The sequence below is a fragment of the Chiloscyllium plagiosum genome, chromosome 7 (genome assembly GCF_004010195.1).
Source record: "Chiloscyllium plagiosum isolate BGI_BamShark_2017 chromosome 7, ASM401019v2, whole genome shotgun sequence".
Taxonomy (NCBI): domain Eukaryota; kingdom Metazoa; phylum Chordata; class Chondrichthyes; order Orectolobiformes; family Hemiscylliidae; genus Chiloscyllium; species Chiloscyllium plagiosum.
Genome location: NC_057716.1, coordinates 35,213,845 through 35,233,280, shown reverse-complemented (window position 1 = coordinate 35,233,280; position 19,436 = coordinate 35,213,845). Strand labels below are relative to the sequence as shown.

At 42.0% G+C, this 19,436-nt stretch overlaps 1 protein-coding gene across 3 annotated transcripts in view; it reads left to right on the top strand.

The window, feature by feature from the left end:
• lss (lanosterol synthase (2,3-oxidosqualene-lanosterol cyclase)) overlaps nt 1-19,436 on the top strand; it is a 100,941-nt gene that overhangs the window by 24,534 nt on the left and 56,971 nt on the right. For all 3 annotated transcript variants that reach the window (XM_043693429.1, XM_043693430.1, XM_043693428.1), the window contains exons 10-12: nt 3,152-3,249; nt 6,663-6,690; nt 10,518-10,574. In XM_043693429.1, the coding sequence (XP_043549364.1) occupies nt 3,152-3,249; nt 6,663-6,690; nt 10,518-10,574 (183 nt within the window). The remainder of the gene's footprint in view (nt 1-3,151; nt 3,250-6,662; nt 6,691-10,517; nt 10,575-19,436) is intronic.

Here is a 19,436-nt window from a genome sequence, read left to right as displayed (position 1 = left end):
AGTATGTTCAACAGTGTAATTGATTTCTATATGTGAAACACACCAAGGGATATGGGTACAGATGAAAAGGAAAATGTCACGGTGGAAGGTATCAGCCTTGATCCTGTTGAATGGCAGAGCACATTTGAAGAAATGAATGGGCTTCTCCATGTGTTTATTTGTTAAAAGGATGTGGACATCACTGGGTCACTATTTATTATCCACTTGAACTCAGTGGCTTACCAAGGCCATTTTAGAGGACATGTTCCTCGGATAAAAGCACAGCTAGTTTGCAGTGCAACATCATAAACATCAAAACTGAAAGAACAGATGGGTTTGTTTTTGTGCTCCAAAGTCTGTCAATCAAATAATTCCAGGAGTAGGTTTCCTATGTTTTCTTTAATGGGGTGGGGTTGGATTTGGGCTGTGTCTGTGCTGCTCGCCAATGGGTCATGATTCTTCTGAGTCTCCTTTGTCATGATCAGCCTACTTCATGTGGGGCCTGACTGCTGTGCTGGTGGAAGGAGTGGCACTGGACAAGGTGGGAGTACTGCTGCTTGTGAGCAGGCAAACTGCACTCCCAACTCACACCGGCATACATTTCTGAGGACAGACATCCCTAGGTCATGTCCTACCTCCCCTTTCTCGAGGACACCCGAATCAATTGTAATTGGCAAGGAACCAAGCTCAGGAGGAGACACTGATGAAATGGACAGACTTGGAGCAGATTAAGTTCAATGCAGGGCAGTGCAAAGTGGTCCATTTGGTTGGAAGGAGAAGTAGAGGCAATATAAACCTAACAAATCTGCCACTATTATTGTGTAAGCATAATGGGACAAATGACTTCTGTGAATTTCTGCTTTCTGCAATTTTAAAGAATTCTTTGAGGGTGGCAGGATGAGTTGAGGAGAGTGTTATAAAAGCACAAAGAGTCCAAAGTTCTATAAACAGAGATGTAGTGTACAACAACCAGGAAGTATTGCTAATCCTACCAGAAGTTTCAGGTAAGCCTGTGTCTGTTTCTGGGCTCCACACTTTGGGAAGGATGTCAAGATGTCAAAGCGTTGGAAAGACTGACTAGGAAACTTGGTAAATTAGGATCTGAATGAAAGTGAGTAATTTGGAGAAATCAATGAAACTGGAATTGTGTCCTTTAGAGCAAGGATAGTTAAAGGGAAGACTTTTAATCATGAAGGGTTTTGATAGAGGAAGTAAACAGAAATTGATTTGTAGCCCTAAGGGAAAAGACCAGGCCTCATTTATTAGCCCTTTCAAAGATCTGATGGGCTAAATGGCATATGATTGTAATTTATTGTTCTATATACCAAAACTGGATGATGAGATACAAAAGACAGCCCAAAGGAGGATCTCTAGGTGTGGAGGCACTGACTTATGAGGAGAAGTTGAGTCAGTTGGCATTGTATTCATTGGAATTTAGAAGAATGAATGGTGACCTTGTTGAAATATACAAGATTCTTAGAGGGTAGGTGCAGAAATGTTTCCCTTGTGGGAGAGTCTGGAACCATAGGACATAATCTCAGAATAAAAGGTTATCCATTTAAGACAGAGATGAAGAATAATTTCTCCTCTGTCTCAGAGGGTAATGAGTCTGTGGAATTCTTTGCCGCCAAGGGCTGATTAGACTTGGTTATTAAGTATATTCAAGGTTTAGATGGACTGATGTTTAGTCAGTGAAGAAATGGAGGGTTATGGGGAAAAGGCAGGAAAGTGTATCCAAAGATTGTCACATCAACCATGATCTCATTGAATGGCACAGCTGACTAAATGCAGACCCTATTTCTGCTCCTGTGTCTTATAGTCTTTTAACTGTGAGATAAAGTTAGAATTTTCCAGTTTTTTTTAAAGCATGAGATGGGTAAATGAGATGGGTTGAATACTAATACCTGCCAGTGTTAATGTCACTATTGTAGCTGGGGAGAGAACTTAGTTCCAAGTCAAGGGAATCTCCTAGCAACAAGTGTGCCATCAATCAAGGTACATGTCAATCATATAGAAATATTGTCAGAGGCTGCAATCCAGGAAGTAAAGAGTAGTTAACATTTACTTACATTTTGCAGATACCAAAAGTGTTTTTAAAATCTTTGTTGAGCAATTTGATATTTTTCTAATATAAGATGAATTTTTAAGGCACTAAGTTTGTAATTCTGAACTTCCTACGCTGTTTATAAGCCCAGTTATACCTCTCACAATCATCTGCCACTTTTCAAGGATCTTTACAGTGAAACTGGCTAAGTTCTTGTCATAGAGTCATAAGCACAGAAACAGACACTTTGGCCCAACAAGTCCATCCTGAACATAATCCCAAACTAAACTAGTCCCACCTGCCTGCTCCTGGCCCATATCCCTCCAAAAATTTCCTATTCACTTATTATCCGAATGTCTTTTAAATGTTATAATTGCACCTACATCCACAACTTCCTTAGGAAGTTCATTTCACATACAAATCACCCTCTGTGTAAAAATAAAATTGCCCCTCATGTCATTTTTAAATCTCTCTCATCTCACCTTAAAAATGTGTCCCCCGACTTGAAATCCCCTTGACTTGAAAAGACATTAACTCTATCTATACCCTCCATTATTTTATAAACTTCTATAAGGTTATTTCTTAACTTCATACACTGCAGTGAAAAAGGTCCCAGCCTATCTAGCTTTTCTTTATAACTCAAACCTTCCATATTTGGCAAAATCATGATAAATCTCTTCTGAACCTTCTCCTGTAACTGGGTGACCAGAACTGGACACAGTATTCCAGAAGAAGCCTCACCTTTTGTCATTTGTAATTACAGACTAAAAGCAGTGCAACTGTGCATTTCTGGATAAGCGCTAATCACTGACAGTAATTCCTGGATTGCTGCATATGTACATATTCCAGAAATTGTCGTCAGTGTCAGAGGAGTGATAACAGTGTCTTATCAGTGCAACATTAAAATCTGGTCCTTTTGTATCCTTCCTTACCACTGATGTATGGAACTTGTGTACATTGAATGCTTATCTCAAAAGCAGTAGTCCCAACAGTATTGTGAGTGTGCAGTGCTAATACTGTCGGCAAGATGTACATGATGTTGCCAGTATTGATGTGTTAATGGGACTGCAGAGCTAAAGTGGAGACCTCTAGAATTTATTTTAATGTATGATTCTATTTGTCTTTTAGATTTCCAAAACCATCAACATGTTAGTTCGCTGGTATACGGAGGGTCATGAGGGCCCTGCTTTCCAGGAACATGTTTCTCGCATCCCAGACTATCTCTGGTAAGTCATTTGTCCAGACTCATTGGGGTTGAGATGGTAAAAACCAACTAAGTTTGATTTGAGAATGGGGGCACATCACAAACTGTTACCTTCTTGTGTTGTTAGTGCTGTCTATACCGAAGTTTATCTGCATGTTTTCATTCTGTCGTTGTCTGCTCCATTTTCTTGCTTTGCAATCCTGACAAAATGCATTTCAAACCAATGAAGAGAAGTTGTTGTTGAGTAGTTTCTACATGTTGGTGACTGAACGACAAAAGAAGTTAGGACAATTTGAAGAAACTATCATATTTTCATCATGGATTGCTCTGATTTGATTGTCTAATCTTTACCTTCTAAGGTACTACACATGCTGGGATAAGAATTGTCATTCATTTTGATCCCTTTCCCAAAAATTATGCCCCTCAAAAGTGTTATTTTATGATTAATTAGACTCCATCCACACTTTATTTTAAAGAAGTGAGTCAGGTCTGATTATGATTAGTTATAGAGAAATAGAAATGTTCTAATGTGTGTGGAGTGGGTAGAGATGAGTTGCATACTGAAGCTCAGTTTGCAAATGTAGTCTTTGACTGTTTATTATAACGATTTCCAAAAGCATAGCACATAGCAGCATATTAATATCCCATTAGTTGACTTGTTTACTTTGTGGTGTTTAGGAATGAACACAGCAAGATTGATTCATGTAGTTTCTTGATGCTTTGCCCAGAATTTTGGAACCCCGTTGTGGGAGCACCATAGGAAATGTGGGGTTTTGCTAGGGAAGGTCTGCTACATTGCCTTCGGCGGGGGAAACTAGGGATGGGCAATAAAATGTCACACACTGAATGACAACTGCATCCTCTGAACAATTTTTGGAAACGTTGCATTCATACTACTGGATGCAGTCTCCAACAACCATTTCAACCTGAAGTCTGTCACAGTGATTATGTTGACTTCTGTAATCTCGTACCAGGGTACCCTTCATGTCGGATGTGGATCTATTTACGGGGCAACATAATTGGATATCAGAATGCAAATGTAGAATATACCTACATGCCTGTTAGGAAGCGATAAACAGTTGCATTCCAGACTGATGACCTTCTGTCGGAACGCGATCCAACAGGCCTCTTAACCATTGTCAGAGAAGCTCCCATTCAGTCAAGATGGCTTTTTCATGCCTCCCAAAGTCTCCTCAACAAACTTAGCCTGTTAATGAGCCTAACTGATATCCTAACACTACCAGCCCCTCCTGACCTCTGTCTTGCTCATGGGAGATTTCATCACTTTGTGTGACTTTCACAGGTTATCTTTCATGGCTAAGTAAGGCAAGATGCACCAAATGCAGACCATTAATTCTTACAGGTACTGCCAGGCCTATATTTCCAGCATTCTCACTATTTTGCTGCATAATTATTTTGGTTGGGCAGTACGGTGGCTCGGTGGTGAGCATTGCTGCCTCACAGTGCCTGAGACCCTGTTCAATTCCAGCGACTGTCTGTGTGGAATTTGCACATTCTCCCTGTGGATGACTTTCCTTCAGTGTTCCAGTTTCTTCCCATAATCCAAAAATGTGCAGATTAGGTGGATTGACCATGCTAAATTGCCCATAGTGTCCAGGGATGTGCAAGTTCAGTGGATTAGCCATCGGAAATGCAGAGTTACAGGGATAAGGTATGAGTGGTGGGTCTGGGTTGGATGCAGTTCGGAGGGGTCGGTGTTGTTTCAATGAGCTGAGTGGCCTGCTTCCGCATTGTAGGAATTCTGTGATTCTATGCCTGAGTCTTAATGTTACAGTCGCAATTGGCAATGCTAATGGACTCCAGCCTGATTGATGAAATAGAAATCAAGATATGCACTTTTTCTTTGTGGAGAGGCGGTCAGATGTAGGAACAGAATTCGGCCATTCGCCCATCGAGTCAGCTCCACCATTCGATGATGGCTGATATATTTCTCAACCCTATTCTCCTGCTTTCTCCTCCTAATTTTTGATCTCCTTACCAATCAATAATCCATCTATCTCTGTCTTAAATACACTCAATTACTTGGCCTCTGTAGCAATGAAATCCACAGATTCACCACAGTCTGGCTGAAGAAATTCTTCCTTATCTCAGTTCTAAAGAGTCGTTTCTTCACCCTGAGGTTGTGCCCTGGAGTTCTAGTCTCTCTAATAATGGAACCGTCTTCACCATGTCCACTGTATCCAGGCCTCTCAGTATTCTGTAAGTTTCAATCAAATCCTGCCTCATCCTTCTAAACTCCATTGGATACAGACCCAGAGTCCTTAACTGCTCTTCATATGACTCATATCCCTTCATCCTGGGATCATTCTTGTGAACCTCCTCTGAATTGTCACTAAAGACAATACCTCCTTCCTTAGATGCAGGGCCCAAAACAGCTCGACAGTACTTCAAATGGAGTCTGACCAGAGCCTTGTATTTTCTCAGCAGTACACCTCTGCATTTGCTTTCTAGTCCTCTTGAAATGAATTTTAACATTGTATTTGCCTTCTTAACTGTCAACTGAACCTGCCTGTTAATTGTAAGAGAATCCTGAACAAAGACTCCAAAATCCCTTAATCCTTCAGATTTCCAAAGCTTTTCCCTTTCAGAAAATAGTCTGCACCCATGCACAACCTCAAACTTTCTGACAATGTATTCCATCTGCCACTTCTTTGCCCACTCTCCCAGACTGCCCAAGTCTTTCTGCAGCCTTCCTGCTTCCTCAACATTACCTGCTCCATCACCTATCTTTGTGCCATCTGCAAATTTAGCAATACCTCCAGTTCCTTTGCCAGATCATCAATGTATCGTGTGAATATTTGTGGTCCCAAAATGGCCCTCAGAAGAACCTCACCAGTCTCTGCCATCCTGAAAAGACCCCTTTATCCCTATTCTCTGCCTTCTGCCAGTCAGCCAAACCTCTATCCATGCCAGTACCTTACCCCAAACACCATGGTGTCTTATTTTGTTTCACAGCCTCTTCTGTGACACTTTGTAAAAGGCCTTCTGAAAATCCAAGTAGATCAAGTCCACTGGCTCACCTTTGTCTAATTTACTTAATTCCCCCCTCAATAAATTGTTGAAGATTTGTTAGGCATGACCTCCCCTTAACAAAACTGTGCTGATTCAGCCTTGTTTTACCATGCGGAGAGAGTTTATTGACTTACTCATTCTTTGCCCTCTCATGCCAGCACAATGTCACAGTTTCTCCCGAATTTTATGTGCTCAGGTAATTAATATCAACTTCTTGTTTCTCTTAACCTTAACAAAGATATTAACCAGCCAAAACTGACCAGACAATAGTGAGCAATGTGTTATGAATTTTTGGGTATTGCAAATACTGCTGATGACTTTAGCATTTCACCAATCACTTTACCAGCATTCAAACAACCTCCAGATCATTGCAATCTTATCATCTTAATGTTAATTTCACAGGCTTGGCCTCGATGGACTCAAGATGCAGGTAATCTGTTTCTAAATTCCTTTTTGACTTCATGGAACCCTGGAGGGGGAAGGGCTCTGATTCTGTGGGTTAAAAAAACTTGCAGCTCCCTGGTGATGTTTTGCTGTCATATGATTTATGACATATTGAATGAGTAACATAACCCCTCTCTTCGCATTTCCTGCTGAGGTGACAGAGTCTACTTTTTGACGGGTTGTACCTGAACTGGAGGGGTACCAATATCCTGGGCAGGAGGTTTGCTAGCGCTCTTTGGGATGATTTAGCAGGGGGATGGGAACCGGAGCTATACATTAGAGGATGGGGTAGCTGGTGAATAGGTAGAGACAACGTGCAGAGAGTCTGTGAGGAAGGATAAACAATTGATAGGGCAAAGTTGCAATCAGTGTGATGGGTTGAAGTGTGTCAGTTTTAACGCAAGAAATGTCAAGATTAAGGGTGACAAACTTAGTGACTATATCAGTATTTGGAACTACTGTGTTGTGGCCATTATGGAGACTTGGATATCATAGGGGCAGGACAGGTTGTTGGATGTTCCGGGGCTTAGATATTTCAAAATGAATAGGGACGGAGCTAAAAGAGGTGGGGGAGTGGCATTGCTAATCAGGGGTAGTATCATCACTCCAGAAATGGAGGTCGTCAAAGAGGGCTTGTCTACTGAGTCTTTATGGGTAGAAGTCAGAAACAGGAATGGAGCAGGCATTTTATTGAAAGATTTCTACAGACTCCCCAATAGCAACAGAGACATGGAGGAGCGGATTGGACAGCAAAATTTGGAAAGGTGCTGAAATAACAGGGTTGTAGTTGTGGGTGATTGAAGTCTCCTTCGTGCAAATAGTTTGGATGAAGCAGACTTTGTCAGGTGTGTCCAGGAAGGTTTCCTGACTCAATATGTAGATAGGTCAACTAGAGGGGAGGCCATATTCGATTTGGTGCTTGGCAACGAACCAGTTCAGGTGTCAGATCTCTGTGGGAGAGCATTTCGGTGGTAGTGATCACAACTCCCTGACCTTTACTATAGTCATGCAGAGGGATAGGAGCAGACAGTATGGGAAAATATTTAAGTTGGAGAGGAGGAATTACAGTGCTATTAGGCAGAAACTGTGGAGCATAAGGAGAAAGTGGAGACTGCAGATGCTGCAGGTCAGAGTCGCAAGTGTGGTGCTGGAAAAGCCAGCAGGTCAAGCAGCATTCAAGAAGCAGGAGACTCCACATTTCTGGCATTCCTGATGAAGGACTTATGCCTGAAACATCAATTCTCCTGCTCCTTGGATCCTGCCTGACCTGCTGCCCACTTCCAGCACCACACTTTCGACACTGTGAAGCATACATTGGGAAGAGATACTCTCAGTGAAGTGCACGACAGAAATGTGGAGGTTATTTAGGGAGCACTTGCTACGAGTGCTGGAGTTTATCCCACTGAGACATGGAAGGGATGGTAGGGTGAAGGAAACTTGGATGACAAGAGATATAGAACATCTAGTCAAGAGGATAAAGGAAGCTTACTTAATGTTGAGGAGGCAAGGATCAGACAGGGCTCTAGATGGTTACAAAGTAGCCAGGAAGGAACTGAAGAATGGACTCAGGAGAGCTAGAACAGGTCATGAAAAAGGTAGATTAAGGAAAACCCTTAGGCATTCTACGCTTAAGTGGGGAACAAGAAGATAGCCAGGGTGAGGGTAGGGCCAATCAGGGATAGTGAAGGGAACCTGTACCTGGAGTCGGAGGTGGTAGGGGAGGTCCTTAATGAATACTTCGCTTCAGTAGTTGCTAGTGAGGGGGACCATGTCATTTTTGAGCGCAGCGTGAAACAGGCTGACATGCTCAAACACATTGATGTTAAGAAGGAGGATGTGCTGGAAATTTTGAAAAAAACATGAGGATTAGGTAAGTCTCCTGGGCCAGAAGGGATACCCAAGGTTACTACAGGAAGTGAGAGAAGAGATTGCTGAGCCTTTGGCTATGATCTTCGCACCCTCACTGTCCACTGGAGTAGTACCAGATGATTGAAGAATAGCAAATGTTATTTCCTTGTTCAAGAAATGGACAACCCTGGGAATTACAGAACATTCAAGCTTATGTCAGTGTTGAACAAATTATTGGAGAAGATTCTGAGAGAGAGGATTTATGATTATTTGGAAAATCAAAGCTGGTTCGAGGTAGTCAGCATGGCTTCAAACCTTAATGAATTCTTTGAGGATATGACAAAACACATTAATGAAGATAGAGCAGTGAATATGGTGTATATGGATTTTAGCAAGGCGTTTGAGAAGTTCCGCAAGCTAGGCCCATTCAGAAAGTAAGGAGGCATGGGAGACAGGGTAATTTGGATGGCTGAGTACAGAATTGGCTAGCCCATAGAAGACAGCGAGTGGTGGCTGATGGAAAGTAGTCAACCTGGAGCTCAGTGACCAGTGGTGTTCTGCAAGGATCTGTTCTGGGATCTCTGCTCTTTGTGATCTTTATAAATGACTAGGATGAGGAAGTGGAAGGGTGGGCTAGTAAGCTTGCCAGTGACACCAAGGTTGGTGGAGTTATGGATAGTGTGGAAGGCTGTTGTAGGTTGCAACCAGACATTGACAGGACGCAGAGCTAGGCTGAGAAATGGCAGATGAGTTCAACCTGGAAAAGTGTGAAGTGATTAATTTTGGAAGGTCGAATTTGAATCAGAATACAGAGTTAAAGACAGGATTCTTGACAATGTGGAGGAACAGAGGGATCTTGGAGTCAACGTCCATAGGTCTCTTAAAGTTGCCACCTAATTTGATAGGGTTGTTAAGAAGACAGATGGTGTGTTGGCTTTCGTTAGCAGGGGGATTGAGTTTAAGAGCCGTGAGGTTATGCTGCAGCTCCAAAGAGCCTTGGTTAGACCATACTTGGCATATTTTGTTCAGTTCTGGTCGCCTCATTATAGGAAGGATGTGGAAGCTTTGGAGAGGGTGCAGAGGAGATTGCCCAGGATGTTGCCTGGACTGGAGGGCATGTCTTATGAAGAAAGGTTGAGGGAGCTAGGGCTTTTCTCATTTGAGAGAAAAAGGATGAGAGGTGACTTCATAGTGGTGTACAAGATGATGGGAATCACACAACATGAGATTATAGTTCCAGCAGGTTTATTTGGAAGTACTAGTTTTCAGAGTGCTGCTCTTTGACCTGTTGGATTATAACTCGGTGTTGTCTGATTTTTAACTTTATCCACTCCAGTCCAACACCGGTACCTCCACACCAAGATGATGAGAGGTGTGAATAGCCAAAAATGGCTATCATAAGGAGGCATAATTTTAATGTGATTGGAGGAAGATTTAGGCGAATGTCAAAGCTAGGTTATTCACACCTCTGTGGAATGTAGTGAGTGCATGGAATGCACTGCCAATAGTGGTAGTAGAGTCAGATACATTAGGGACATTTAAACGACTCTTGGATAGGCACATGGATGATAGTAAAATATTGGGTATGTCGGTTACCTTGATCTTAGAGTAGGTAGATACACCAGAAAAGGAGGACCTCCAGGACAGGTTAGACCCTTGAAGGGGTGGATTGGACTCTCTACGGGGTGAGACTATGACACTTCAGCTGCCTTGGTTTAACGGCTTGGTTTAATTGGCACTGAGGTTTTATAATGGGACAACATTAATCTCGACACTGGATGTGGTGAATAATGTGGACTTTGGTATCCACTTTATAATGGGTATTCATAGAGAGACACTAAATGCTCTGCTGTGGATATTCAGAGAAACACTGAACTCTCTGTACTTGGCGTTCACTGAGAGGCAGTTAATTCTCTGTATTGGGCATTTGCAGAAATATTTTAAATAATTTGTATCTCCGTCCAGGGCACCAATGGATCACAGCTGTGGGATACAGCTTTTGCTGTCCAGGCCTACCTTGAGGTGAGCAACCAAGAATCATATAAAAGTAGCATTTCTTTCATATCGAATATATTACCCCTAAATTGGAGCATTTATTGAGGCTCATGAATGAATGATTTAGTTATCACAAGGAATGACAAAGTTATTGGATTTATTTAGCTTGTAATTTCTAATTTCCTCTCCTCCCAAACTTATCCTGAGGCCTGCAAGGTAACTCAGCTGAGATTATCCAACCGCAGGAGTAAATTTGCAATGTAATAAAAGCAAAATACTGCAGACGCAATTCACCTGAAATTAAAACAAAGAGTGCTGGAGTCTGGGTGGCTTAGGTGTGAGGTAGGTGTGACAAGGACCTGGGGATTAAAATCAAGGAACCTGCCTCCCCAGGTTAAGGACATTTCCTCAGGCCTGGAGTGGAACTTGGAAGGTAGTGGAGAGATCCAGTCATCGTCATTTACATTTGAAATCAAAAGCATTGGTAAGATTGGAAAGGAGATTCCACTGAAAGACTTTGAACATTTAGAACTTAAATTAAAATGCATAACTTCTGAGGGAATGACCTCTGGATTACTACCTGAGCCATGTACAAATAGGATAACTAAAGTCAAGGAGTTAAATGCGTGACTCAAGGTTAGTGTGGACTGAATGGGTTCATAGTGCATTGGCACCAGCACTGTTTTGGTGGGATGGGATTCACTTAAACTGTGCTGCACCAGTGTCCTGGGGAAAAGAATAGTTAGGGCTCGGAAGAAGGTTTTTAAGCTAATTAAGGGGATGGGGGTTGGGGGCGTGGTAGAATTTGAGAGCGGGGAAATAAAGATTGAAAAGGCAAGAGGATATGGCAGCATTGCATGGCAGCTCTTTGGATAACAATACCCAGAGTGGGACAGGTAGGTCAGAGTGTACAAACATTGTCAAAACAGCAGTAATAGAGTCAAAGGAGGGAATACTGGTTTAAAAAAAAGATCAAATTAATAGCCGTTTACGTGAATGTGCATATTATTCTGAGCAAAATAAATGAATTAACAATGCAAATGCAGGTTAACAGGTATGACCTTATAGCTGTTAGAGAGACATGATTACAAGCACATCAAAGCTGGGAACTAAATATTTAGGGGTATGTAACATTTTGAAAGGACAGCCAGGAAGGAAAAGGTAATGTGATAATATTGTTGGTACGGGATGGAATAAATACAATAGCAAGAAATGATTGTGAAATGAAAGATATAAATATAGCTGGAAATAAGAAATAAAAAGGGAAAGAAGACACTGTTAGGAGTAGTCCATAGACCCCCAAGGTGAGGGGACAGAGAGTGAATCAGGATCATAAGGACCTGTAACAGTCAGTACATAAATTACGGGTGACTTTAATCCTTGTCTACATTGAAATAATCAGATTGACATAGTAGCCTTGAGGAAGAATTCATAGGATGTATTTGGAACAATTTTCTAGAACAATATGTTGTGGATACAATCAGTGATCAGGCTATTTTAGATCTGGTGACATTAATATGTTTAATACGTGGCGTTAGAGCAAAAGATCCCCGAGGAAACAGTGACCATAAATGGTAGAATTTAACATTCATTTGGAGTAGGAGAAACTTGGGTCAGAAACAACTGTGCTATTTAGATGAGGGCACTTACAAAGGAATGAGAGTAGAGCTGGCTGGAGTGGACTGGGAAAGATGTTTAACAGCAAAGACAATTGAGGGATAGTGGAAGATATTTTTAAGAAAATAGTTCATGGCTCGCAACAAAGGCATATTTTAGTAAGGAAAGCCAAACCTTAATGACAGAAATTCAGAATAATATTAGATTTTAAAAAAAGCATACAATTTGGCAAAGATTAGTGGTAAGGCAGGGGTCTGAGAAAATTTTGAAATCCAACAAAAGATGACCAAAATAAAATAAAGAGGGAGAAAATAACTTTGGTAAATTTGCAAGCAATATCAAGACTGACAGCAAGAGCTTCTTTTTATATAATAAAATGATGAGAGGGGTCAACATTAACAAAGGTCCCTTAGAAAACCAGGGAAAGAATAAGGGGGTTCCAGTAAATGACAGAGGAGTTGAATAAATACTTTGCATCAGCTTTCACAGTGCAAGACACAAATAGCATTCCAAAAACACTAAATTATTAATGGGCGAAAGAAGAAGAGGAAATAAATAGAATAGCTATTCCCAGAGAAGATGTGCTAGGGAAAGTAAAGGTGTTAATGACTGATAACTCTTTGATCTGTTGGGATGTATTCTAGGATATTAAGGTGAGTAGCTACAGAGATGATGGACTCTTTGGTCGTAACTTTCCAAGAATTCTGAGATTCTGGAAACATCCAGAGGATTAGACATCTGCTTGTATAAGGCCTTTATTTAACCATTGAAGGAGACAAAACAAAAACAAGTAATCACAAGCCACTTAGCTCAACATCTCTTATTGGGAAAATGTCTTTTATCAAGGATATCATATTGTAGATTTCTAATGCACTGTCATTACACAATCAAGCAGAGTCAGCATGGCTTTATGAAGAGAAAATAATTCCTGACAAATTTATTAGGATCTCTGAGGTGGTAACAAACCGGATAGATAAAGGGAAAGCAGTGGATATAATATATTTGGATTTTCAGAAAGCATTTGATAAGGTACCACACATTACACTACTTAATAAGATAAAGCCCATGGTGTTGAAGGTAGTATATTAGCATGGATTATCTAACTAATAGAAGACAAAGAGTTGAGGTAAGGAAGAGACTGCAAAGGGATATAGACAGGCTAAGTGAGTGAGCAAAAAGGTTAGTAGATGGAACATAATGTGGGAAAATGAGAGGATATGTACTTTGGCAGAAACAATCGAGGAATTGAATATTATTTATCTCTTTATAAAGTTGCAGAAAGGGATAGAACAGAGGGATTTGGAAGTCATCATCCAAGTTCAGCAGGTAATAAAGAAGGCAAATAGAATAGTAACCTTTATTTCAAAGGGACTAGTGTATAATAGTAGTGAAGACTTACTAAAGTCGTACAAGGCACTAGTCAGACCACAGCTGGACTACTGCAAGCATGTTTCAGCCCCTTTATTGAAGAAATGATATACTGGCATTGGACACAGTCCAGAAAAGGTTCACTAGGCTAATACTGGGTATGGAGAGACTGTCTTATGAGGAGAGGTTGAGTAGATTGGTTCTGTATTAATTGGAGTTGAGAGGAATGAGAGACAACCTTATTGAAATGCGCAATATTCTTAGGAGACCCAACAGGGTGGATGCAGAAATGTTCTTTCCTTGTTTGGGAGAGTCACGAACCAGAAGACACAATCTCAGAGTAAGGGCGCCCATATGACGAGGTATTTCTTCTCTTAAGAGGTGGTTTACCTTGGGATTTTATTGAACAGTAGAGGACTGTTCAATAATATTCAAGGCTGAGTTAGCTTTTTACGTAATAAGGGAATCCAGGGGCATGAGAAAAAGGCAGGAAGGTGGAGTTGGAGATTATCAGATCAGTCATTGAATGGTGGAGCAGACTCGATGGGCAGAATGGTCTACTTGTGCTCTTGTATCTTGTGGTCCCTTCCCTCATCCAAACCATTAATATAAATTGTAATTAATTGAGACCCCAGCACTGAACACTGGAACTTCACTAGTTACAGGTTGCCAATTTGGAAATGCCCCCCTTTCATTAGCAGAGGGATTGAGTTTCTGTCTTTTATTAGTTAGCTAGTCCCCTCTATCCATGTTCATGTACTAACTGCAACACCATGGGCTTTTACCTTATTAATTAGTGCAATGAATGGCACTTCATCAAATTCTATCCTAAAATCCAAATATTAACATCCACTGCTTCGCCTCTATCTGTCCTGCTTGTTACCTATTCAAAGACTTTGAATAAGTTTGTCATGAACAATTTCCCCTTCATGAAGCCATGTTGACTGTGCTTGATCATATTATAGATTTCTAAATACTCTGTTTTTACATCCTTTAAAATAGATTCTAACATTTTCCCAATACCAGACATCAACATAACTGGCCAAAGATACCTGTTTTCTTGTCTCCTTCCCTTTTTAATTAAAGGTATTACATTGGCAATTTTCCAATCTTCTGGAACATTTCCAATCTGAGGATTCACCGTCTCCACAGTACTTCCTTTTAATATCCAAAAATGTGTCCCATCAGGTACAGGGCTTTAGCACCTTTAGTTTCCCTGCCACTTTTTTTTTCTCTTGTGATAGTTACTGTTTTTATTTCCTCTACCCTTTTAGCCCCTTGATTATTAAATATTCTTAGAATGCTATTAGTACCTTCTAACATGAAGACTGGTGCAAAGTATTTACTCAACTCCAATACCATTTTCTGGTTCCCCATTATTATTTCCACAGCATCATTCTGTAAAGGGCGCATGTTCACTGATCAAATGGTGAAGTAACCACTGCTGGTTGTCTTTAAAACTTGCCAGGTTCTACTGATGTCCTTTATGGAAGGAAATCTGCTGTCCTTACCTGGACTGGCTTACATGTGACCCCAGACCCACAGCAATGTGACTGACTATTAATTGTCCTCTGATATAGCTTGGCAAACCACTGAGTTGAAAAGTAGTTGGGGCTGAGCAGGAATTACTGTCTTTTCATCTCATGAAAATCAAAAGTGGCACAAGGAAAATGACTTCCCTGAGTTTGTGCACGGACAGGATAGGCCAAATAGCTACCTCCTGTGCTGTGACCTACAAAAGACCTTCTTGGCGTATGAGTTCCATCTTTAAATCTTCAATATTTAATTTCAATGTGAAAGGAAATAAAGTGACTCAAACTCTCCTTGAGCAGAGTTCAGGACTTCAGGCCTAATAGAATATAGAACAGTGGAGTACAGTACAGGCCCTTCAGTCTTTCCTACTCTAAGGTCAAACTGACCTATATAACCTACATTTTATTATCAGCCATGTGTCTATCCAAGAGTTGCTTAAATTCCCTAATGTATCTGACTCTACTACCACTGCTGGCAAAGCATTCCACACATCTACCACTCTCTGTGTAAAGAACCTACCTCTGACATCTCCCCTAAACCTTCCTCCAGTCACCTTAAATCTATGCCCCCTTGTGAGAGATATTTCCGTCCTGGGAAAAAGGGTCTGACTATCCACTCTATCTATGCCTCTCATCATCTTACACACCTCTATCAAGTCGCTTCTCATCCTTCTTCGCTCCAATGAGAAAAGCCCTAGCTCCCTCAACCTTTCTTCATAAGACATGCCCTTCGGTCCAGGCATGGTAAATCTCCTGCACACCCTCTCTAAAGCTTCCATATTCTTTGTATAATGAGGCTACCAGAGCCAAGCACAATATTCCAAGCATGGTCTAACCGGGGCTTTATAAAACTGCAGCATAACCTCGCGGCTCTTAAACTCAATCCCCCTTCTAACAAAAGCCAACACACCATACACTTGCTTAACAACTCTATCAACTTGGGTGGTAACTTTGAGGGATCTATGGACGTGGACTCCAAGATCCCTCTGTTCCTCCACATTGCCAAGAATCGTGCCTGTAACTCTGTAAGCTGCATTCAAATTCGACCTTCCAAAATGAATCACTTCACACTTTTCCAGGTTGAACTCCATCTGCCATTTCTCAGCCCAGTTCTGCATCCTGTCAATGTCCGGTTGCAACCTACAACACTATCCATAACTCCACCAACCTTCATGTCACCGGCAAAAGTACTAACCCACCCTTTACTTCCTCATTCAAGTCATTTATAAAAATTACAAAGAGCAGAGGTCTCAGAACCGATCCCTGCAGAACACCACTGGTCACAGAGCTCCAGGCTGAATACTTTCTATCAACTACCTTTGTGGGGGGCATGGTGGCACAGTGGTTAGCACTGCTGCCTCGCAGCGCCAGAGACCCGGGTTCAATTCCCGCCTCAGGCGACTGACTGTGTGGAGTTTGCACGTTCTCCCCGTGTCTGCGTGGGTTTCCTCCGGGTGCTCCGGTTTCCTCCCACAGTCCAAAGATATGCAGGTCAGGTGAATTGGCCATGCTAAGGTATAGGGGTAAATATAGGGGTATGGGTGGGTTGCGCTTTCGGTGGGTCGATGTGGACTTGTTGGGCCGAAGGGCCTGTTTCCATACTGTAATGAAATCTAATCCATTCTACCACCCTCTGTCTTCTAATTCTGTATCCAGATAGCCAAATTTCCCTGTATCCCATGCCTCCTTACTTTCTGAATGAACCTACCATGGGGAACCTTATCAAAAGCCTTGCTAAAATCCATATACACCACATTCACTGCTCTACCTTCATCACTGTGTGTTTTGTCACATCCTCAATGAACTCAGTAAGGCTTGAGAGGCATGACCTGACCCCCTCAATGCCATGCTGACTCTCTAATCAAGCTATGCTTTCCCAAGTATCATAAATCCTGTTTCTCAGAACCCTGTTCAATAATTTGTCCACCACCAATGTAAGACTAATTCCCAGGATTATCCCTATTCCCTTTCTTGAACAAGGCAATACATCTGCCTCCCTCCAATCATCTGGTACTACTCCAGCGGACAGTGAGGACACAAAGATCATTGCCAAAGGCACAGCAATCTCTTCCCTCGCTTCCCGTAGTAACCTTGGGTATATAGCTTCTGGCCCAGGGGAATTTATCTATCCTCATGTTTTTCAAACTTCCATCTCATCCTTCTTCCTGACATCAACCTGTTTGATCATATCAGCCTGTTGCACGCTGTCCTCATAAATGACAAGGTCCCTCTCACTAGTGACTACTGAAGCAAAATATTCATTGAGGACCTCCCCTACCACCTCTGATTTCACTCACAAGTTCCCTCCACTACCCTCGATCAGCCCTACCCTCACTCTGGCCATCCTCTTGTTCCTCACATAAAGTGTAGAACACCTCGGGGTTTTCCTTAATCCTGATGCCAGGGCTTTTTTGTGTCTCCTTCTAGCTCGTCTAAGTCCATTCTTCAGTTCCTTCCTGGCCATGTTGTAACCCTCTAGAGCCCTGTCTGATCCTTGCCTCCTCAACCATAAGTAAGCTTCCTTCTTCCTGTTGACTAGATGTTCCACATCTCTTGTAATCCAAGGTTCCTTCAACCCTACCATCCCTTCCTTGTCTCAATGGGACAAACCTATCCAGCACTCACAGCAAGTGCCCCCTAAATAACCTCCACATTTCTGTCGTGCATTTCCCAGAGAATATCTATTCCCAATTTATGTTGCACCATTCCTACCTAAAAACATTGTAATTCCCCCTCCCCCCATTAAATATGCGATACCATATGCTCCTATCCCCCTCTATGGTTATAGTAAAGGTAAGGATGTTGTGATCACTATCATCGAAATGCTCCCCTACCGAGAGATCTGACACCTGACCTGGTTCATTGCCCAGCACCAAATCGAATATGGCCTCCCCTCACATTGACTTATCTACAGATTGAGTCAGGAATCTTTCCTGGATGCACCTGATAAAATCTGCTTCATTCAAACTATTTGCACTGAAGACATTCCAATCAAAATTAGGGAAGTTGAAGTCACCCGTGACAACAACCCTGTTACTTCAGCACCTTTCCAAAATCTGCTCCTCCGTGTCTCTGTTGCTACTGGGGAGACTATTGAAAATTCCCAAATAAGTAACTGCTCTTTTCCTGTTTCTGACTTCCACCCGTACTGACTCAGTAGACAAACCCTTCTCGACGACCTCCCTTTCTGCAACTGTTGTACTATCCCTGATTAGCAATGCCACTCCCCCACCTCTTTTACCTCCCTCCCTAGTCCTTTGGAACATCTAACCCTGGCACATCCAACAACTATTTCTGCCCCTGTGATATCCAAGTATCTGTAATGGCCACAACATCATAGTTCCAAATATTGATCCATGCTCTGAGTTTGTCACCCTTATTCCTAATACTTCTTGCGTTAAAATGGATACACTTCAACCCATCACACTGACTGCAACTTTGCCCTGTCAACTGTCTATCCCTCCTCACAGATTTTCTGCATGCTATATCAGTCTGTTCACCAGCTACCTCATTCTCTCATCCATAGCTCTGGTTTCCATACCCCTGCCAAGTTAGTTTAAACCTTCCGCCCAGGATATTAGTACCCCTCCGGAAAATAGTCCTGATCTCCGATACCCATATTGTTTTTTCTCCCCTCTATTTATTTGTGGAATGTGGGCATCGCTGAGTGGCCAGCTTTTATTGCCTGTCCCTAATTGCCCTTGTGACGGTGGCGTTGAGCTGCCTTCTTGAAACACTGCAGTCCATCTGCTATGGATTGGCCCATGATTCCCTTTGATTGATTGACTGATTTTTGACACATGTACCAAAATACTGTACAGTGAAAAGATTTGTTTACAAGCAGTGCAAGCAGATCATAGTATAGATCAAAAACACTTCAACAGAGGCATATAGGTTACATTGCACAGGACCTGCACTAGGCGAGATCAACATTGACAAGATCAGTGTTATTTGAGGCTGGAGAGTCCATGCAGCAGTCTAATAATGGCCGGGAAGAAGCTGTTCCTGAACCTGCTGGTGCAAGTGTTTAGGCATCTGTGTTTTGTGCCTGAAGGAAGAGGTTGTCAGCGATTATTACCGAGGTGCAATGGGTCTTTGATGATGTTGGTAGCCTTTCAGTGTCGGCCAGCCACGTAAACAGAGTCCATGGATGGAAGGTTGACTTCCCAGATGGTCTGTAAGAAACTACAGCATGCCACCTGCTGTAGTTTCTTACGATCCTGGGCAGAGCTGTTGCCATACCAGGCCATTCTGCACTCAGAACGGAATGCTTTCAATGGTGCATCTGTAGAAGTTGGTGAGTGTCATTCCGTATATGCCAAATTTCCTGAGCCGCCTGAGAAAGAAGAGGCATTGTAATGCCGCCTTGACT